Source organism: Bubalus kerabau, chromosome 1 (assembly GCF_029407905.1).
Source record: "Bubalus kerabau isolate K-KA32 ecotype Philippines breed swamp buffalo chromosome 1, PCC_UOA_SB_1v2, whole genome shotgun sequence".
Taxonomy (NCBI): Eukaryota; Metazoa; Chordata; class Mammalia; order Artiodactyla; family Bovidae; genus Bubalus; species Bubalus kerabau.
Genome location: NC_073624.1, coordinates 173,155,232 through 173,177,665, shown reverse-complemented (window position 1 = coordinate 173,177,665; position 22,434 = coordinate 173,155,232). Strand labels below are relative to the sequence as shown.

At 50.1% G+C, this 22,434-nt stretch overlaps 1 protein-coding gene across 1 annotated transcript in view; it reads right to left on the bottom strand.

Annotated features, from left to right (window-relative positions):
- PBX4 (PBX homeobox 4) overlaps window positions 1-22,434 on the bottom strand; it is a 54,963-nt gene that overhangs the window by 5,684 nt on the left and 26,845 nt on the right. Inside the window, exons 3-5 of the mRNA XM_055540125.1 lie at window positions 1,954-2,198; window positions 1,511-1,701; window positions 1,132-1,267 (exon numbers count right to left, since the gene is read on the bottom strand). Of these exons, the coding sequence (XP_055396100.1) occupies window positions 1,132-1,267; window positions 1,511-1,701; window positions 1,954-2,198 (572 nt within the window). The remainder of the gene's footprint in view (window positions 1-1,131; window positions 1,268-1,510; window positions 1,702-1,953; window positions 2,199-22,434) is intronic.

Genomic DNA, 22,434 nt, shown 5'->3' with positions numbered 1-22,434 from the left:
GAGCATCCGTGTTGTGGAGCTCCACAGCAAGAGAAGCTGCCCGATGAGCAGGCCACACAGTACGGCTAGAGTAGACCCCACTCTCTGCAGCTAGAGAAAGCCCATGCAAAGCAGCGAAGACCCAGCACGGATAACAATCAATAAGAGAAACAACAAAACCTTCTGACGTATTTCTTGGGTTCTCGCCTCAGCCCCGACCCCACCCCAATCCTACTGAGATGAACAGTCATCCCAATATGGTCCGAAGTTGTCTGGGTCTCTTCTCCAACCTGCGCTCCTGTTTCCCATCTGGAGCCAGCTGTTGCCTGTCTTGTGCCCCCAGACTCACACACTGGACTGTCTGAGCAACTGGCAGGTGATGCCCACGCCTGAATGTATTCCAGGATAACTGAAGTGGTACTTTTGCACAAGAGCTAGTCTATCGCTTTAAGTCCTAATTTTGCTCCAAGTTCCTTTTCTTCTCCTAAGCTTGCAGCCCATCCATCTTACAGAACACAGCACACCCCTCTGATGTGAGAATATGAAATCTTAACGACTGGGCTTCCTTGGCGGTTCAGTGGTAAAGAAGCTACCTGCCAACGCAGGAGACACTGGTTCAATCCCTGATCCAGGAAGATCCCACATGCCGTGGAGCAACTCAGCCCATGTGTCCCAACTACTGCGCCTGCGCTCTGGAGCCCACTTGCCCTAGAGCCCGTGCTCCACAAAAGAGAAGCCACCGCAATGAGAAGCCTGGGCACCACAGTGAAGAGTAGCCCCTGCTTGCCACGACTAGAGACAAGCCTGCGCAGCAGGAAGACCCGGCACAGCCAAAACTAAATACATCAATAAACAAGGAATGTAAGGTTTAAAAAAAAAAAACCATAACGACTGCAATTCACTAAGGATCACTACTAAGTGCTATCCTCAGTGGTATCAGGTCCGCGGACTCCACACCCCATTGCCTCAGGGAGCTGGGGAGGGTAGGTACAGCTTCCTGCCTGAGGCCTACGTAGCCCAGACCTGGGACCTGAGCCCAGACGGCCGGTTCCGAGGCTGCACTGCAGGTTCGGCTCCTGCGCCACACATTTGATGAACCTCCCTGGGTGTCCCTTTCGGGCTCAGGGAGGTGTGGCAGGAAAGGACCATCACCTGGGAGACCGTGATGCCACCCCTCCTGGCCAGCTCCTCTTTGGCTTCTTCACTGGGGTATGGGTTCCTCAAATGGGAATAAAAGTATTCATTCAGCACTTCTGTGGCTTGCTTGCTGAAATTCTGCCGCTTACGCCTGAGAAGACAGACAGCCTCAGCCGGTGATCGTCCGCGGGGCCTCGTCCCCGTGTCTGATCTCCTAGAGGCCCTGACAGCAGCAGTCAGCACTTCCTAGCCTTCCTGGAGGCTGTGTGAGGGCCGCACCCTCAGCCGCGGTCAGAGCCCCTGCCTAGGCTGGGAGGCTCCCGTAACTCAGACCCAAACCAGCGCAGGGCGCGCTTCCTCTTCCTGAGGTCAGAGGTGGGGGGTGGGGCCTGACCTGGCGTCGAGGAACCTCGCGCGCAGGGCCATCACAGCCTCACAGGTGCTCTGCTTCAGCTGCATCTGGATGCTCTGGAACTTGCCGTGGATGACCCCCACCATGTGCTCTATCTCCGCCGGCGAGACGGGCCTGATCCTGCTCTGCTCCTGGAGAAGGTTGGTGACGTGCATGGTGAACTCACGGCAGGCCTGGGGTGGGGACACATGCCAGCTGGTGACCACCTAGCAGGCTGGCCCGGGGCCCCGGGTGGGACCAGCCACCTGCCCCCCGAGCCTCTCACGCAGGCTGGCTGCTGAGAAATGATGGCAAGGGGCTGGGGGCAAATCAGCCACCGCTGCTATGAGACCAAGCTCCTGGGCTCTCTGTTTGATGCTCCCAAGGGAAGGCAGTTTGTACTCCATGTTTTCCTTTGACAAACGTGCATTCCCATGAAAGATCACCTGTTCATACTTCTCTAGCTCGGAGTGGTACATCTGTCGGATCTGGGACAGCTTGGCCCTGTAGTCAGAGTTCTCAAGGCCACTGTCGTTTGGACGGCCACCTGGCGTTGCTGCGTTGGCTGCTGCCGATGCTCCCCTCCCTTGCTTCTCAGGCCTGGACACGCCCTCAGCCAGCAGCATGTTATCCAGCCTCAGGAGCTGAGCATCAGGGGGGCCCACTTCCTGAATGCCATGAATGCTCGACACTGGATCAGAGAGAGGAGATGCAGTCAGTGCTTGTTGTTGGAGCAAAACCCACCACGACAGGGTGCTGGCACTGGCCACGTGTCTGAACATTCTTCACGCAGCCCTTTCGGGGAAAGAGACTATCTGATGACAGACATCAGATAACCCGCTCTGATGCTGGTCTAGGTGCTGTGCTCAGGAGCCCAGCTGGGGTGCCAGGAGTGCAGGGGGCAGGCACGCCACAGCCCACAGCCCACAGCTGGATACATGTGGAGCTCCAAGGAGGGCAGGGGTGAGATGGCACTGGGTGCTGGAAAGCCTGAAGCCCTGAATCACGCCTCCAGATGGGAGAGCCGGCACCTTCCAGAGGCTCATAGTGCATAGACAGGAATATGAAACCTAGTGGCAGCCTGGCTTTGGGAAGGCTGTGCTGGCATGTGCCTGAAACCGAGCCCCCCCAAAACCAAGCTCCCTCACTGAGTCTCATTAACTTCTCTATCTAAAACCTTATTCCCTGTCTCATCCCCTTTGACCTCAACCCTGTGTTGTTCAGTCGCAAAGTCGTGTCTCACTCTTTTGTGACCCCATGGACTATAGCCTGCCAGGCTCCTCTGTCCAGGGAATTTCCTAGGTAAGAATACAAGCAACTCCTGCAGCTCAATTCCAGAAAAATAAATGACCCAATCAAAAAATGGGGCAAAAAGCTAAACAGACGTTTCTCCAAAGAAGACATACAGATGGCTAACAAACACATGAAAAGATGCTCAACATCACTCCTTATCAGAGAAATGCAAATCAAAACCACGACAAGGTACCATTTCACGCCAGTCAGAATGGCTGCTATCCAAAAGTCTACAAGCAATAAGTGCTGGAGAGGGTGTGGAGAAAAGGGAACCCTCTTACACTGTTGGTGGGAATGCAAACTAGTACAGCCACTATGGAGAACAGTGTGGAGATTCTTTAAAAAACTGGAAATAGAACTGCCTTATGACCCAGCAATCCCACTGCTGGGCACACACACTGAGGAAACCAGAATTGAAAGAGACATGTGTACCCCAATATTCATTGCAGCACTGTTTATAATAGCCAGGACATGGAAGCAACCTAGATGTCCATCAGCAGATGAATGGATAAGAAAGTTGTGGTACATATACACAATGGAGTATTACTCAGCCATTAAAAAGAATACATTTGCATCAGTTCTAATGAGGTGGATGAAAGTGGAGCCTATTATACAGAGTGAAGTAAGCCAGAAAGAAAAACACCAATACAGTATACTAATGCATATATATGGAATTTAGAAAGATGGTAATGATAACCCTGTATGCAAGACAGCAAAAGAGACACAGATGTATAGAATAGTCTTTTGGACTCTGTGGGAGAGGGAGAGGGTGGGATGATTTGGGAGAATGGCATTGAAACAGGTATAATATCATATATGAAATGAATCGCCAGTCCAGGTTTGATGCAGGATACTGCAAGCTTGGGGCTGGCGCACTGGGAAGACCCAGAGGGATGGTACAGGGAGGGAGGAGGGAGGGGGGTTCAGGGTGGGGAGCATGTGTACACCCGTGGTGGATTCATGTTGATGTATGGCAAAACTAATACAATATTGTGAAGTAATTAGCCTCTAATTAAAAAAAAAAATACTGGAGTGGGTTGCCATTTCATCTTCCAGGGGATCTTCCTGACCCAGGGATCGAACCTGTGCCTCCTATGTTTCCTGCACTGGCAGGTGAATTCTTTATTGTCTGAGCCACCAGGACTTGAGAAAAAGGAAGACGCTGTGACAACTCCCACATTCACCCTGGAAGGCGCTACTTTTTCCCACGCAGAGCACTCAAAACAGCAGGCAGGCAGGTGAAAAGGTGGTGTCAGGCTGGTCCCTGACACAGCTCAGCACAAATGTCTGGGTGGCTGCGAAGGAGCTGCTACCTGGGAGCTGGGGCTGAGCTGACCAGTTCAGGTGCAAGAAGGTATTTCTGAGTCATCGGTGTGTGGCGTGTGTTTGGGAAGTCTGTTTTTATATCCCTGTACCTGCAGGTACACCCATGAGAAGGGCACACCCCCTGAATGCTAGAAAACCAGCGTTTAAAGGGCAGGCAAAGGAGGGGATGGAAAGAGTTATGAGGCAGGTGGAGGAATAATCAGAAGTGGCAGCAGAGAGGTGAAAACATAGGCTTGGGGAAGATTGTTCAGTTCAGTTCAGTTCAGTTGCTCAGTTGTGTCCAACTCTTTGCAACTCCATGGATTGCAGCATGCCAGGCCTCCCTGTCCATCACCAACTCCTGGAGTTTCCTCAAACTCATGTCCATTGAGTCAGTGATGCCATCCAACCAGGGGAAGATTGTTAACCTCTGCAAAAGCAGTTTCAGGGTATGGTGGGGTGAAGCCTGACTAGCAAGTTCAGAGGAGGACGGGAGGCAGGCAGTGCGGGGAGGAGGCTGCTGCAGGGGTTACCGAGTGAGGCTCGGGTCCAGGGAGGACCTGTTTTTTCTCTGCTTTTTCAGTGATGGAACACATACCTGTGGAGACACAGGAAGGAAGGTTGAGGGGTGGTTCCTAAGGGGATGGGAGGCAGGGAATGCAGAAGGAGGTGATGATAGATGATATAGATTCCATGTAGTTCTGACTTTCAAGAAAAACAAAGTTTTAAGTCTTTTCTTAGAAACAGGCTCTCAATATTATCAGCTACTAATTGACTTCAGTACTCAAATAAGAATGGAGCTTAGGGAATCCCCTGGTGGTTCAGTGGTTAGGGCTCAGCACTCTCACTGTCATGGCCTGCTTCAAGTCCTGGTCCTGTAAGCCGCATGGTGCAGCTAAAAACAACAACAACAAAGGGTAATCCTATCATACAGACATTTGCTCATTAATCATGTGCCCCTTTCTTGTTCCCTATTTAATGGATGAACTTTTTTTGGTCAAAAACTCACGAGCGAAAACTGAAGGCGTTCAAGAGATACCCTTGCAGGAATTTTCCTCACATGCAGATTCAGGGACTCAACTCACACAAAAGAACCCTTTCCATGTAGTCCCACTGGGCTGCAACAGGGCTCTTTCTGAAAGAAGTAAAGGAAGAGTCCCTCTTATGAGTTGCAGGCCTTCCAGTTCAGAGACCTAATGCTCTAACGGCCTTACTTGGTCTTCAAGAAGCGCCAGATGTAAAGGCTGAGGACTTCTGGACAGAGTGGAGCTGTGCTGCCTGATCCTGTAAAGGCCCACCCCCTCCTAACCGCTCCTAACCCAGAGCAGATTACAGACATGCTCCTCCCTCATCCCTCTGTGTGTGCAGATCCTATTGATTCTACCTCAACGCCTGACCCACCATCCAACCCCTCCCTTCATGCCACTCCTGGAACCCTGCTGCGTTGACCCCCTCCAGCCCTCTGTGGCCTGTGAGGAAAGCCCTCCCCTCTGGTCCATCAGGCACACCTGCAAGCTGCTGCTGCTGCTGCTGCTAAGTCACTTCAGTCGTGTCCGACTCTGTGCGACCCCATAGACGGCAGCCCACCAGGCTCCCCCGCCCCTGGGATTCTCCAGGCAAGAACACTGGAGTGGGTTGCCATTGCCTTCTCCAATGCATGAAAGTGAAAAGTGAAAATGAAGTCGCTCCGTCGTGTCCGACCCTCAGTGATCCCATGGACTGCAGCCTTCCAGGCTCCTCCGTCCATGGGATTTTCCAGGCAAGAGTGACTACCCTCAAACGCTGTCTTCATCACACCAGTCTTCTGTTCAAAGACTTCAACTAGCTCTGCATCCACAGCGGCAGCCTAGACTCTGACACCTGGCACTCAGGGCCTTTCCTGACAGCCTTTCTAACCTGCCCTTGTGAATTTTCCCTCTTCTGGGCCCTTCATGGCCCTTGGAAGCACAGCGACTGTCTCAGGCTTGCTCAGCAGCTCCTCCCTAAGCACCCATGGGTCTGGCCTGGGCTCAGGAGTGACTGAGAGGGACACGCACAGCACCTCCTACCCCCCAGAGAGGGCCCCCAGCATGGCCTGCCTCCCAGGGCTGGAGAGGTCCCTTCAGCTTCTCTCGTTACAGTTAGGGGCAGGAGTGGTCTGGGCTGGACACATGGCTGAGTGAAGGGTGGCTGGGAGCACGTGTGTGTGTGTTTGTGCATGTGTGTGTGTATGACTCTGGGCTGTTGAGGAGTGCTTAGTGGTCTGTCTTTTGTTCTTTTTTTTTTTTTGGCCACGCCTTGCAACTTACGGGATCTCTGTTTCCCAACCAGGGATTGAACCTGGGTTAAGGCAGTGAAAGCACCGAATTCCAACCACTAGGGAACTCCCCTTTCATTCTTTTATTTAACCAACAATGTGAAAAGAATACACTGGTCATAGCAAACACCCTCTTCCAACAACACGAGAGACAGTTCTACACATGGATGTCACCAGATGGTCAATACCAAAATCAGATGGATTACACTCTTTGCAACCAAAGATTGAGAAGCTCTATACAGTCAGCACGGAGAAGGCAATGGTACCCCACTCCAGTACTCTTGCCTGGAGAATCGCATGGACGGAGGAGCCTGGTAGGCTCCAATCCATGGGGTCGCTAAGAGTCGGGCACGACTGAGCGACTTCACTTTCACTTTTCACTTTCATGCATTGGAGAAGGCAATGGCAACCCACTCCAGTATTCTTGCCTGGAGAATCCCAGGGACTGGGAGCCTGGTGGGCTGCTGTCTATGGGGTCGCACGGAGTCGGACACGACTGAAGTGACTTAGCAGCAGCAGCAGCAGCATACAGTCAGCAAAAACAAGACCTGGCTCAGATCATGAGCTCCTTATTGCAAAATTCAGGCTTAAATTGAAGAAATCTGAAGTTCCAATACTTTGGCCACTGATGCAAAGAGTCAACTCATTAGAAAAGACCCCGATCCTGCAAAAGATTGAAGGCAGGAGGAGAAGTGGGTGACAGAGGATGAGATGGTCGGAGGGCATCATCAACTCAGTGGACATGAGTTTGAGCAAACTCTGGGAGATGGTGAAGGACAGGGAAGCCTGGTGTGCTGCAGTCCACAGGGTTGCAAGGAGTCAGACAGGAATGAGCGACTGAACAACAATAACAAGTTGAAGAAACTAGGGAAAACCACTAGGCCATTCAGATATGACCTAAATCAAATCCCTTATGATTATACAGTGGAGGTAACAAATAGATTCAAGGGATTAGATCTGGTGGACAAAGTGCCTGAAGAACTATGGACAGAGATTTGTAGCACTGTACAGGAGGCAGTGACCAAAATCATCCCCAAGAAAAAGAAATGCAAGAAAGCAAAGTGGTTGTCCGAGAAGGTCTTACAAGTAGCTGACGCAAGAAGAAAAACAAAAGGCAAGGGAGAGAGGGAGAGGCATACGCGGCTGAATGCAGGGTCCCAGAGAACAGCAAGGAGAGACAAGAAGGCCTTCCTCAATGGACAATTTAAGCAAGGGAGTTTCAAAAAAACATCTCATTGACTTAATTGAAGATGCTAAAACCTTTGACTGTGGAGATCACAACAAACTGTGGAAAATTCTCAAAGAGATGGGAATACCAGACCACCTTACCTGTCTTCTGAGAAACCTGTATGAGGGTCAAGAAGCAACAGTTAGAACTGGACATGAAATTGGTTCAAAACTGGGAAAGGAGTACAACAAGGCTGTATACTGTCACCCTGCTAATTTAATTTATATGCAGAGAACATCATATGACATGTTGGGCTGGATGAATCAAAAACTAGAAATAAGATTGCCGAGAGAAATATCAACAACCTCAGATACGCAGATGATACCACTCTAATGGCAGAAAGTGAAGAGGAACATAAAGAATCTCTTGATGAAGGTGAAAGAGGAGAGTGAAAAAGCTGGCTTAAAACTCCACATTCAAAAACCTAAGACCATGGCATCTGGTTCCATTACTTCATGGCCAATAGATGGGGAGAAAGTGGAAGCAGTGACAGATTTTATTTTCTCAGGCTCCAAAATCACTGCGGATGGTGATAGCAGCCATGAAATTAAAAGACTCTTGCTACTTGGAAGGAAAGCTATGACAAACCTAGACAATGTATTAAAAAGCAGAAATGTCACTTTGCTGACAAAGGTAATATAGTCAATGCTATGACTTTTCCAGTAGTCATGTATGGATGTGAGAGTTGGACCATAAAGAAGGCTGAGCGTGGAAGAACTGATACTTTGGAATTGTGGTACTGGTGAAGACTCTTGAGAATTCCATGGACTGCAAGGACATCAAACCAGTCAGTCCTAAAGGAAACTGATCTTGAATATTCATTGGAAGGACTGATGCTGAAGCTGAAGCTCCAACACATTGTCAGTGAAGAGCTGACTCACTGGAAATGACACTGATAATGGGGAAGATTGAAGGCAAAAAGAGAAAGGGGTGTCAGAGGACAAGATGGTTAGATAGCATCACTGACTCAGTGGACATGAGTCTGAGCAAACTCCAGGAGATAGCGGAGGACAGAGGAGTCTGGCATGTTACAGTCCATGAGGTTGCAAACAGTTGGACATGACTTATTGACTGAACAATGACAGCAAAGCATCTGAGAACCCATCATAAGTCAAGTACCCAACCAGGTGCAGGAGATTAAAAAAAACACACACACACACCAGAAAACTATGGGACCTATTCTCAACTGAAAACTCTCACAGAGAACTCTGAGAACAAAGAGAGCACCCTTTTCTCATACCTTGTTATGGGGTATGCATTATTGTGACCTTTTTTGGAGGGGTGCTTTGAAATGCTGATTAACATCTTCAAATTCCTGTTCTGAGAACTTACCCTACAGGAACACGGACACCAGTAGATGTTATATTTATAGGACACACAAGACCACACTGAAACTGTGAAAAACCAAACCTGCCTAGATGCCCAGGAATAAGGATACTCCTGGGCAGCGGATTGGCCCCAGGGTAGCCAGCAGCAGCAGAGGGACCCTGGAGCCCTCTGCTCCTAGGTGTCCTCCAACATACGCGCCAGCCTTTCCCAGACTCCCTTCCAAGCTACTCCAGCAGGAGCTTTGCCTTGACTTTTGAGTTGCACGGCCATTGACGGTTTACATGCTCAATGAGGACCAGCAGTGGGACAACCAGGGCACCAGGCATGTCACCCAACTACATGGAGTGGCCGAAGGGCATGTCCCTGCTAGTCAAGGCCTGACAAAACATGGTCCACCTGGCAAACCACTTCAGTATTCTTGCCTTGAGAACCCCATGAACAGTATTAAAAGGCAAACTGCTATGATACTGAAAGATGAACTCCCCAGGTCAGTAGATGTTCAATAAACCAATGGGGAAGAGAGGAGAAATACCTACAAAAAGAATGAAGAGGTGGAGCCAAAGCAGAAACAACATCCAGTTGTGGATGTGTCTGGTGGTGAAAGTAAAGTCTGATGCTGTAAAGAACAATACTGCATAGAAACCTGGAATGTTAGGTCCATGAATCAAGGTAAACTGGAAGTAGTCAAACAGGAGATGGCAAGAGTGAACATCGACATTTTAGGAATCAGTGAACTAAAATGTACCGGAATGGGCAAATTTAATTCAGATGACCATTATATCTACTACTGTGGGCAAGAATCCCTTGGAAGGAATGGAGTAGCTAGCCCTCATAGTCAATAAAAGAGTCTGAAATGCAGTACTTGGTTGCAATCTCAAAAATGACGGAATGCTCTTGGTTCATTTCCAAGGCAAACCACTCAACATCACGGTAATCCAAGTCTATGCCCCAATCACTAATGCCGAAGAAGCTGAAGCTGAATGGTTCTATGATGACTTACAAGATCGTCTAGAACTAACACCAAAAAAAGAGATGTCCTTGTCATCACAGGGGACTGGAATGCAAAAGTAGGAAGGCAAGAGATACCTGGAGCAACAGGCAAGTTGCGCCTTGGATTATAAAATGAAGCACAGCAAAGGCTAACAGAGTTTTGCCAAGAGAACACACTGGTCATAGCAAACACCTTCTTCCAACAACACAAGAGATGACTTTACACATGGATATCACCAGATGTTCAATATTGAAATCAGATTGATTATATTCTTTGCAGCTGAAGATGAAGAAACTCTATACAGTTAGTAAAAACAAGACCTGAAGCTGGCTGTGACTCAGGTCATGAACTCCTTATTGCAAAATTGAAGAAAGTAGGGAAAACCACTAGGCCATTCAGGTATGACCTAAATCAAATCCCTATGATTACACAGTGGAAGTGACAAACAGAGGCAATATACTAGATGTGGTAGATGGAGCGCCTGCAGGACTATGGAAGGAGGTTCATAACACTGTACAGGAGGTGGTGACCAAAACCATCTCCAAGAAAAAGAAATGCAAGAAAGCAAAGGGGTTGTCTGAGAAGGCCTTACATGTAGCTGAGAAAAGAAGAGCAGTGAAAGGAGAAGGGGAAAGGGAAAGATACACCCAATTGAATGCAGAGTTCCAGAGAATAGCAAGGAGAGATAAGAAAGCCTTCTTAAGTGAACATTGCAAAGAAATAGAGAAACACAATATAAAGGGAAAGTCTAGAGGTCTCTTTAAGAAAACTAGAGATACTAAGGGAACATTTCATGCAAAGATGGGCTCAATAAAGGACAGAAATGACAGAAGCAGAAGACGTTAAGAAGAGGTAGCCAGAATATACAGAAGAACTGTACAGAAAAGCTCAGAAAACCACGATGGTGTGGTCATTCACCTAGAGCCAGACATCCTAGAGTGTGAAGTCAAGTGGGCTTAGGAAGCGCTGCTACAAACAAAGCTAGTGGAGGTGGTGGAATCCCAGCTGAGCTATTTCAAATCCTAAAAGATGATGCTGTTAAAGTGCTGTACTCAATATGCCAGCAAATTTGGAAAACTCAGCAGTGGCCATAGGACTGGAAAAGGTCAGTTTTCATTCCAATCCCAAAGAAAGGCAATGCCAAAGAATGTTCAAATTACCATACAATTGCACTCATTTCATATGCTAGCAAGATTATGCTCAAAATTCTCAAAGCTAGGCTTCAGCAGTACGTGAACTGAGAACTTCTAGATGTACAAGGTAGATTTAGAAAAAGCAGAGGGATCAGAGAAAAAAAATTGCCAATATCTTCTGGATCATAGAAAAAGCAAGACAATTAAAAAAAAAACCACATTTATTTCTGATTCATTGACTTCTCTAAAGCCGTTGACTGTGTGGATCACAACAAACTATGGAATATCCTTGAAGAGATGGGAATACCAGGCCACCTGACCTGCCTCCTGAGAAACCTGTATGTAGGACAAGAAGCAACAGTTAGAACTGGACATGGAAAAATGGACTGGTTCCAAACTGGGAAAGGAGTATGTCAAGGCTGTATATTGTCACCTTGCTTATTTAACTTACATGCAGAGCACATCATGTGAAATGCTGGGCTGGATGACTCATAAACTGGAATAAAGATTGCTGGGAGAAATATCAAACCTCAGATATGCGGATGATATCACTTTAAGGACGGAAAGTGAAGAGGAAGTAAAGAGCCTCTTGATCAAGGTGAAAGAAGATAGTGAAAAAGCCAGCTTAAAACTCAACATTCAAAAAACTAAGATCATGGCATCTGGTCCAATCACTTCATGGCAAATAGGTGGGGAAAAAGTGGAAACAATGTCAGATTTCATTTTCTTGAGCTCCAAAATCACTGCAGATGGTGACTGCAGCCATGAAATTAAAAGATGCTTGCTCCTTTAAAGAAAAGCTATGACAAACCTAGACAATGTATTGAAAAGCAGAGACATCGCTTTGCTGACAAAGGCTCATATAGTCAAAGCTATGGTTTTCCAGTAGTCATGTATGGGTGTGAGAGCTGGACCATAAAGAAGGCTGAGCACCGAAGAATTCGTGCTTTCCAGCTGTGGTGCTGAAGACTCCTTGGACAGCAAGGAGATCAAACCAGTAATTCCTAAAGGAAGTCAGTCCTAAACATTCATTGCAAGGACTGGTGCTGAAGCTGAAGCTCCAATACTTTGGCTACCTGATGTGAAGAGCCACCTCATTGGAAGAGACCCTGATGCTGGAAAGATTGAGGGAGGAGAAGGGAGTGACAGGGGATGAGATGGCTGGATGGCATCACTGACCCAGTGGACATGAGTTTGAAGAAACTCAGGGATATAGTGAAGGACAGGGAAGCCTGGTGTGCTGCCGTCCATGGCGTCACAAAGAGTAGGACACAATTTAGCGACTGAACAACAGCAAGGAGACACTCGGCCGGTCACCCCAGGGCCCGTGGTGTCAACAGTGCATATGTTACGGCAGGCGTACACATGTTAGAAGTTTTGTGTCTTCAAACTTGTACGTTTTTGCGAACATACCGTGGTCCCAGCTGTGGACACAGCTCTGCTGAGCACCTCTGGGCTCTGTCAGCGGCCCCCGTGTGGAGCCCTTTGCCGCCCTCAGCACGGCCCAGCCGTTTCCCAGCGCCTTGTCCCTGGCTTGACTGCGGTCATTAGCACATGTGACATGGGCACATTAGCGTGCAGATGACTCATTACTATCAATTACGACAAGCTCATTTCCGGTCCCAGGGGTGCTCCTCCGCTCCCCCAGGGCCCTCGACTTTGGAGCAGGTGGCTCTGGAGACCAGGAGCTCAGCTCAGGGACACTGTCAGAGGCATTCAGAGGAGGAGCTGGGATCTAAAGCAAAGGCACTCCCCGCCAAACCACCAAATTTCCATATGTTCCCAGTTTACTGTGGGTTTAAAAACCACACAGTAAGGTAAAATAAAATTATGAATATCAACACATTATGTTTTTTTATAAGAAACAGTATGGAACTGCTATGGACTAACTTGTGTTTCCCAAATTCACACATGAAACCCCAAATGTCCCTGTGAAATAGGGCCTGTGAAGAAGTAATTAAGGTCAAATGAGGTGATAGGGGCAGGGCTCTAATCCACAGGACTGTGGCCTTCTAAGCAGAGGACAGGGCTTCCCTGGTGGTTCAAACAGTAAAGAATCCACCTGCAGTGCAGGAGACCTGGGTTCAATCCCTGGGTCGTGAAGATGCCCTGGAGAAGGGAATGACTACCCACTCCAGTATTCTTGCCTGGAGAATCCCATGGACAGAGGAGCCTGGCGGGCCACAGTCCATGGGGCTGCAAAGAATTGGACATGACTGAGTGACTAACACTTCATTTCAAGCAGAGGAAGAGAGACCTCTTCCATCTACAAACCAGTAAGAGAGCCCAGACTAGGAACTGAATTCTCTCCAGGCAATAGTACACCAATGAGCAGCGGAGTTCCAATAAAACTGTTTACCAAGACTGTGGTCTGGGGCTCTGCTCCTCCATTTGTGTGTCACTGAGCCTAACACGTGTCTGAGGAGGAGCCCATGCATGCGGGTCCAGAGGGGTCCTCATACCTCTGCTTCACTGCCTTCAGGTCCCCCCGTCCCTGGAGTAACTCTGGACCCTTCCCCTTCCCTGACAACTTTTCTTCTATGCGTGCAGTACAAAGCAGGAGATTTTAGTGTGTTTCCTTCCGTTCTAATGCAGACAAGGACTCCTCTAAAGGTTGTGTCTGGTCTGCCTTCTGTCTCCGTAAAGGCCAGCAGCGTGACAGGGTAGAGTTATGTCTATTGGGTCTAATGAGATTTTTGAGCTTATTCTTTTAGAGTTCTGCTGCATTTTTTGTTTCCCTTTCCTGGTTTCCTTCCTTGAGTCTCACATTGGTCCTGGGCAGCGGTGAGCCAGAACGCTTCCTGTGGCCAGGGGCACACCGCGCCTGGGTCGCTCCCAGAGGCTGTGGGTGCAGCCCGGGGGCACCCCAGCCCCACGCGCAAGGTCCAGGTGAGGGGCAATCCTGCAGTGACACCCTCGGGGGCAAAGCTGCTTCCTCTCACACATGTGTGGGAGGCCTGCCTCCCTGCGTGTCACGACCATTCTCAGTCCTGGGGTGGGGATGGCGCTGCTCCCCTGAAGGAGTCTGGACATGAGATGCTGAGGGAAAGCCCCGTGTGTGGTAAAAAGGCTCATTCCAGGTGCTCCCATCGAGGGAACACAGAGGCGCTAGGCGAGGAGGAGGGGGTCGGGCCTGGCTTGTAAGGGAAGAGCAATCCATTCTCACGGGAAGATCCATGTAGTGAGGAAGCAAGGCCCTTCAAACCCCAACGATGCCACATTGGTGGCATCACAGATGTGGCAGGAATCCAGGCTGCGGGCGCTTCCTTCACAGAGAAGGCAGACCAGGCTTCCTGACCCAGGAGTGAACACCTCAGCCAAGGCAACAGCATGGGAACAGGGGGAGGTGGGGGTGATGCCCTGAGGAAGGCAGGGCATCAGCAACTGGGGTGAGGAGGCGGGCTGGGCAGCACAATGAGAGGGAGGTGTGGGCAGTGGGAGGCCCCCCAGGGGCCCGGGGACCCACCCTGAAGGCGCGGGGCCAGAGCAGGAGCAGGAGGTGGCCCCACTCCTAAGCAGGCGTGGGGTGGTGACCCCCAGCCCCCACGTCCTCAGGTTCTGTTCCGGGAAGCTCACTGGCACTGCCTGCTGCTGCCCACTCTCCTCACTCACTCAGCTCCAACCTGGCCGCCTGCCTGTCTCCCAGGCCATTCCTGCCTCAGAGACACTTTCCCAACGTGGAAGCAGAGTTGTCCCATCAGACAGGTCCTAGCTCATGTCAGGTCCCCTGGGGAGACTGACCTGCCCAGCTGCCCACCCCACTGCCCCACTGCCCGCCCCCAAGGGCTCTGAAGACCATGGTGGTCTCTGCATGGCTGTGTGGGACCACCCTGCTCCCCAGGGACCCAGGGACTGTTGCTGGCTCCTTCACTGCCAGGGCTCTGGTTCCCGTAACATTCCTGGCCTCACGGAATCATGGCCCAGAAATAGGGACTTGTGCTAAGAAACCTCTCCCCAAAGGCTAGCAGGACATTTTAGGGACCAGCACTACCAGGCCCTCAAGGAAGAGAGAGCACCTTCCTGCAACACTTTTAGAAAAGAGAGACACAGGAAAACCAGCTGCTCACAGATAGAGACTAAAGGTGGGGGCTTGCAGGCAGAAGCCACAGCCCATGCGTCCATGACCAGAGCTGAGACAGTAAAACATGGCCAGCAGCCCCAAGTCAGCAGCATCTGTGTGCATGTGTGAGCACAGATACAGGGGCCACAGCCAAGGAGACTCCCCTCTGAACACGGGGGCTTCCAAACTCTGTCAGTATAAATCACCTTTGTCAATGAAAAGCAATGTAAATCTATCAACATAAAGCACCAGAGTAACCCCAAGGAGAAAAAGCATATCTCAAAAGATGCAAAAAGAAACAAATCGATTAAAACAACACCCGTTAATGATAAAAACCTTTAGCAAACCAGGAACAGAAAGAACCCTCCTTAATCTGATAAGGGGCATCTCCCTAAAGCGCGCGCGCACACACACACACACACACACACACACACACACACACGGACGTACTGGGGACCCTTTTGAGGCACTACTTCAAGTCAGACACTGTCGTGTAGGTGCTGGTCAAGCGGATGGGACCAGAACCTGGAATGGGACAGATAGGCAAAGTAAAGATGGGAGATGTCACCTACTTACAGGCTGAAGGGCATCCCTGTGTGGCTGGAGTCACCCAGGGAGTCACTGATGCCACTGACAAGTCCCCTCTCATCCTCCACCTCACCTCCAAATTGGCCTCCAGGTGGGGTCGGTGCTGAGCAATGGCATTCGGACCAGCTGGCCACCCGCACTGCCAAGGGACCTTTAGATGCTTGCTTCCTGGGGATAACTTGGAACACAGCCTGCTGGTGTTGAGAACTGTCTGCATTTACCTTTGAGGCAGTGTTTCCCAGGTCAGTTCTTTAAGCAAGATTCTAGATGAAGCCTTGTTTAATTAAAAAAAAAAAAATTTGTATGTTATTTCTTTGGCTGCACAGGTCTTAGAGCAGCATGCAGGATCTTTAGTTGCGAGGCATGAGGGGTATTTTAGTTGTAGCATGGGGGATCTAGTTCCCTGACCAAGGATTGGACCCAAGTCCCCTGACGAGTCTTAGCCAGTGGACCACCAGGGCAGTCCCTGAAGCCTTGTTTCAAATCACTAGACTTTCTCAGTCCCATGAAAGCGAAAGTGTTCATCGCTCAGTTGTGTCCAACTCTTTGTGACCCCAAGGACTGTAGCCTGCCAGGATCCTCTGACCATGGGACTTTCCAGGCAAAAATACTGGAGTGGGTTGCCATTCTCTTCTCCAGGGGATCTTTCCAACCCAGGGATCGAACCTGGGTCTACCACACTGAATGCAAGTTCTTTACCATCTTTCCCATAGGACTTCACAAAGAATATTTATTTAGGGAGTGCCCTGGTGGTCCATTGGTTAGGTCTCTGCGCTTTTACTGCCAAGGGCCCTTATCAGGAACTAAGATTTCACAAGATGAGTGGTGAGGCCAAAAAAAGCCTGGCAAAAAATCAAAGAATATTCCTTTAGCAAACACTCATCAATTTCTGAAATCACAGCTGACATGAATGTTAGATATTTATCAGACTGAAGGGGTATAACACTATGCAAATTCCCATCAGTTCTAATGAATCTTTAGTTAAAATACATCACAACCTAAGCGCTGAAATCTCAACCAAATATGCAAGTTGTTTTCATTTCAATACACGCTTGCAGTTGTTAATTAAAGGCCTGTGATTCTGTCATAAACTACTGAGCTGCTGATGTTCAGTAAAAACGGCATGGAGTTCGCTTTAGCTCTGTCTTCTTGCGGCTGCAGAGCAAAAGGGCAAGACAGAGAAGTGTTGTAACAGAAAATGCAGCCAAGTAAAACGTCTAGAAAACTGGTCCATGCTCTCCTGTGAGGCTTGGAGAACGTTTAAGAGCAACAGCCAAGAAAAACAGCACTTATGGATGGCTTCTGTCTATCTTAAACAAACTTATTTCTTATCCCAAGAAATGCTCTAATTTCAGCAGAACGATATCTAGAAGCTTCTGAAGTTGGGCTACCCAAGGTGTGACCTTTACTTTGCCGAGTCCGGCACAGGGAGGTGACAGCCCAGCAGCACGCACAACCGTGTCCAGCCCGTTCCCAGGCTGGAAGCCAGATTTTCAGGCCCGCCCCGGACCCGACTCCCCGGGACTGGCCCGGGGACTGCTGTCTGAGGGATTGGCCCGGGGACTGCTGTCAAGCAGGTTCTGCTGCTGCTGCTGCTGCTGCTAAGTCGCTTCAGTCCTGTCTGACTCTGTGCAACCCCATAGACGGCAGCCCACTAGGCTCCTCTGTCCCTGGGATTCTCCAGGCAAGAACACTGGAGAGGGTTGACCATAAAAAGGAGCATTCTCTGTCAAGAAAGGTTAGTCACTTCACACCTGACCAGGTTTCCTGATACCGACTGTGGGCCAAGCCCGTAACTGGGCTGGGATACGCTGCAGGCACGTCTGTGCATTTGTGGGCCGGCGTTCCAGGCAGGGGATCAGGAGACACACCAGAGACAGACCCGCAGGATAATTTCAGCGAATGGTTAAGCCCTAAGAAGAAACTGCAAGAGAGCTACAGACACTGCAAGAAAGTGATGCTTTATAAGAATCTGTGTACTAAGTCCTTAAGCTGTGGGCCCCTGACTAAAATCCTTCAATCTTGAGTGGTCTTTATAAAGGCTTTATTGATAAATAATTCAGGTGACATACAATCCACCCATTCCCAGTGAATAACTCAGTGGTTTTCCAGCGCTTTCACCAGGTTGTACAACCATTGCCTAATTTTTCACCACCTCAGAGAGAACCCGGGCCCATCAGCAGTCACTCCCCAGCCTCCCACCCAGCCTCTGGTAACTAGTAATCATCTCCTTCTGCCTCTTCTGGACATTTCAGACAAATGGAGCCACATGCTATGTGGACATTTTCGTCTGGCTTCTTTCACTCAGCATAGAGGTTTTTTCTTTTTTAATTGAACTATAGTTGACTTACAATGTTTCAGGTGTACAGCAAAGTGATTCTGTTATATATACATAATTTATATAATATATAGAAACACATATATCCTATTAACGTACTATATATGTTATATGTATAATATATGTATTTCTCAGATTATTTTCCATTATAGGTTATTGCAAGATATTGAACATAGCTCCCTATACTACACAGTAGGGCCTTGTTGTTAGAATAAAGTTTTCAAGGTTCATCAATGTTGTCGTTTGTGTCAGAAAACTTCATTTCTTTTTATGGCTGAACAGCAGTCCATCGAACAGATGGACCATATTTTGTTTCTCTGGTCATCATCATGGACATTAGAGGTTTTTTTTCCCATAATTCTTGATTTGTGTATTTGTCTATACTAATCCATCTGTCTGCCCAGTAGAATTTCCCCAGTGATGGAATGTTCTACATCTGTACTGTCTAATATGTGAACCACCAGCTGCACGTGGCTGCTGAGCACTTGAGATGTGGCTAGTGTGGCTGAAGAACGCCTTATTTTGATTTTAATTAATTTGAATGTAAATTGTCCCTGGGGGATGAACCACAGTCTATGGCTGCAGAGGAGCTATGATAGCCTGGCCAGAACTGGAGGCTCAATTCACGAGTCACCCTGAGACTGTGGGGCCAAGAAAGGATACTCCAAGCAACCTGAAAAATAGCCCCCAGCTCTAGGAGATCCGCTTCCTGCGCAGCCACAGTGAACTACTCCTCAGGTCCCGCCGATCACAGAAGGGGCCCGGATTCCGAAAGAAGTCACACACTGGCCCAAAGGGCAGTCTTGGGGACAGACCCAACCAGAAGACTGAAACTACCGATCACGATGTTATAATTGCAACAGCTCTGAGTGGCGGAGGAGGAAGGGAGACATAGGTAAAAAAACAAAATCAAAAAAATGCTGGATGACTATGCGTGAGAGCCCCCAGCCAGGCCCGGGGAGCAGTGCTGAGGAGGGTGGTCCTTTGCGTGGCGTTTACACGCACTCTACTGACAGCAGCTGCCGGTGCTCCTCAGCCCCAGGGCAGGGCTGGCAGAGCTGGGACGCCTCGCTCCTCAGACACGAAGGGAAGCACAGAGGCGCGCTCGAGGCCAGCACAGGGGACAGGCAGGCTTGGAGGAGACAGGGCAGGGTGCTCGGTGTGGATTGCCCGGGACGCCTGGCAGCTCTTCCAGCGCTCCAGGAGCCAAAGCTTTTTACACAAGCTGGCACTCGAGCTAATTTGCAGGTACAGCCTAACCCACACCAGAGTGTGTGGCTCTTGCTGCTCTGAGGCTCAGGCACTTCACACAGGCTCTGCTTCAGTCCTTGTCAGCACCACACACCTGAAACCCAAACACCTCAGAGTCCTGTCCTGCACCCAGCCCCAAGGGTTTCAGGAAGGGGACTGGGCCAGTACTGGTTTCTCCCAGCTAACTTCAAAGATCTCCAAAAAGGGTTTATTAGTTCTCCTCAGGAGCGCTGCTCCAGACACCAAGAAGGACAGGTGTTTCAAGGGAAGGATGAGGAGCGGGGTGTACTCCGAGGGTACTCTTGGCCTCCGGAGAGTGGTGCCGCAGGACCACCCAGACAGCGCACAGAGGAGAGCACGGGTGGGGCACTGGCATCTTGACCCTGGAAGATGTGCCCACATCCCTGCCACAGGCTGGAGGAGGCGTTGGACAGAAACCTGGAACTTGTAGGTAGGGCTTCCAGGAACACTGGGCACCATGGCTCACACAGAGGACGGCGCTCTCTTCAGGGTGATACGAACGATGAGCCTTGTGTTCTGAGTCAGGCCCCAACACCCGATCTTCCTGAATCCCATGAGATGTACAAGGTAAAAAGGATTTCACTTAATAGGTATCAGTCACCAGAAACTGCTCTTAATTCAACAAAAATACAAGCTGTGTACATTGTGTGTCGGGTACAAGGGCAGTCCTAGCACACGGCCAGAGACCCTGCACTCACAGGAGGAGACAGACGGCAGAGGCCTAGGACATGGCCAGTCAGAGACCCTGCACTCACGGGAGGAGACAGACGGCAGAGGCCTAGGACATGGCCAGTCAGAGACCCTGCACTCACGGGAGGAGACAGACGGCAGAGGCCTAGGACATGGCCAGTCAGAGACCCTGCACTCACGGGAGGAGACAGACGGCAGAGGCCTAGGACATGGCCAGTCAGAGACCCTGCACTCACGGGAGGAGACAGATGGCAGAGGCCTAGGACCTGGCCTGTTAGAGACCCTGCACTCACAGGAGGAGACAGATGGCAGAGGCCAGGAGCCACCGTGGAGCCAACGGGAGCAGCAGACATGGAGGCAGTGCCTGGGGCCTGTGGGTGCAGGGTTCCCTCCCTGAGCCAGAACAGCGTGTGGAGGGCAGCACGGGGCCTGGCTATGGGTTACTGGGGTGCAACCCTCTCTCTGGACTCCACTAGGCTCATCTTCAAAATAGGAGTGAAGTAAATGTCTGCCTGGGGCCACTGGAAGGTTGGGGCAATGATGCTGAAACTCGCGGAGCTGCCTTGTTGTGGCCCACACCCCATCAGTGCCTCGAGTTTGTGCTCAGTCGTGTGTGACTCTTTGCGATCTTATGGACTATAGCTGGCCAGGCTCTGTCCATGGGATTTCCAGGCAAGAATGCTGGAGTGGGTTGTCATTTCCTCCTCCAGGGGATCTTCCAGAGCCAGAGATCAAACTAGTGTTTCCTGCATTGGCAGGCAGACTATTTTATCACTGAGCCACCTGGGTACCGGCCTTTAAATCCTCTGTGCAGGTTTGGTTTTAGTTTTTATCCTAAAGGCTTGTCACAGACATTAGCCAGAGGCAAATTTGGGTTAAATAAAAAAGCCGATGTGGGGCTGCTTTGGTGGTCCAGTCGTTAAAACTCTGCCTTGCAATGCAAGAGATACTGGTTTGATCCACCCTGGTCCAGGAAGAACCCACGTGCTGTGAAACAACCACAGAGCCTGCGCTCTAGAGCCTGCGCTCCGCAACAAGAGAAGCCTCTATGATGAGAAGCCTGTGCATCGCGATGCAGAGCAGCCCCTGCTCTCTGCAACTAGAGAAAACCCCTGGGCAGCAACGAAGACCCACCACAGTCAAAAGATAAAATCAACCTTTAAAAAAAAAAAGAAGCAGCTGATGTGCCATCTCCTGCTGTGAGCGCCCCAGGAGGCCCAACCCTCAGGATTGCTCATTGGGCAGAGGCCCCCAGGAACCCAGTGCAGGGTCAGGACCATCAGCAGTTTTCTCTGGGCCAGGACTTGGTCATTCCTGGTCAGGGGGTTGGGGAAAGCTTAGGCAGAACTGAGATCTCGCTTCTTTCCTTTGTGGTCCGTCCTGAGACGGGAAGGCAGGCAGCCTGCGTGTTGGACACACAGTACTCCCATGACTGCGCTTCCTACTAATATGAAAAGACGCCTGGCCACACTGAACCTGACGTTTAGGCAGCTCTCGGCAGTCGTGAGGGCTTGTTTTTCAAGGCTGAGTGGTGCTGCTCTATCCTGATGCCATGCCCCCAAATGTACCAGGCACCCTGATGTTTGAGTCAATCAGTGGAAAGGAAGCATGGTTTTCTGGAAAAAAAAAAAAAAAAGCCCAGATCTGACATGTGGCCTATACTGTGGGCCCCACAGCTGCCTTGGGACTCAGGCTGGGTGGGGTCAGAAGCCCTGAGTGTGACCCCTACAGCCTGGGAGGATGGGCCAGGGCAACAGCGTGGGCTAAAATGGACACCTCAGCCAGTCCTGATGGCAGTAAGTGTCAAGCCGTTCTTTTTCTCCTGAAATTGCTGAGTTGGAAGCTGACTAATGGCTGTCGTCATGTCTGTACATACAGAATCAGATGAAGCAAAAGCAGATGCGCCCAGACAGCGCAGCCGCGGCACTCAGGAAGCAGTTTTCTGATCAGTCTCAGCATCTCGCCGATGGGAAAAGCTTGTCAAGAGCCACAGCTTCTTGAGATGACCGCTGATGAAACGACTTTTAAAGATTGGTTATTATTTGCATAGCTATGTTGTCAATAAAAACCTCAAGGATCCACACAGCCGAGGCGCTCTGACGACAGGGCCGACTGCTGGGGGCCGTGGGGAGCCCCCGAGGGCTGCTTCTCCCCTCCAGGGCCAGCTGGGGGCGGCTGGGCAACAGCACGCCTCAGAGGGAGGCAGCAACACCGCACGGCTGTGAGGAGGGTGACTGTCACACAGTGCACGTGCTCAGGAGCCATCACACAGTGCACGTGGTGCGCAGGAGCGCGCGCCTGCCCAGGCGCTCCAGGCGCTGCACACACACCGCGTGGCCCGAGGGCAGTGGCTTCCAGCCCACGGGACTCCTGGGTTGTGCTGCTTTTCCGTTGCAGGAATGCT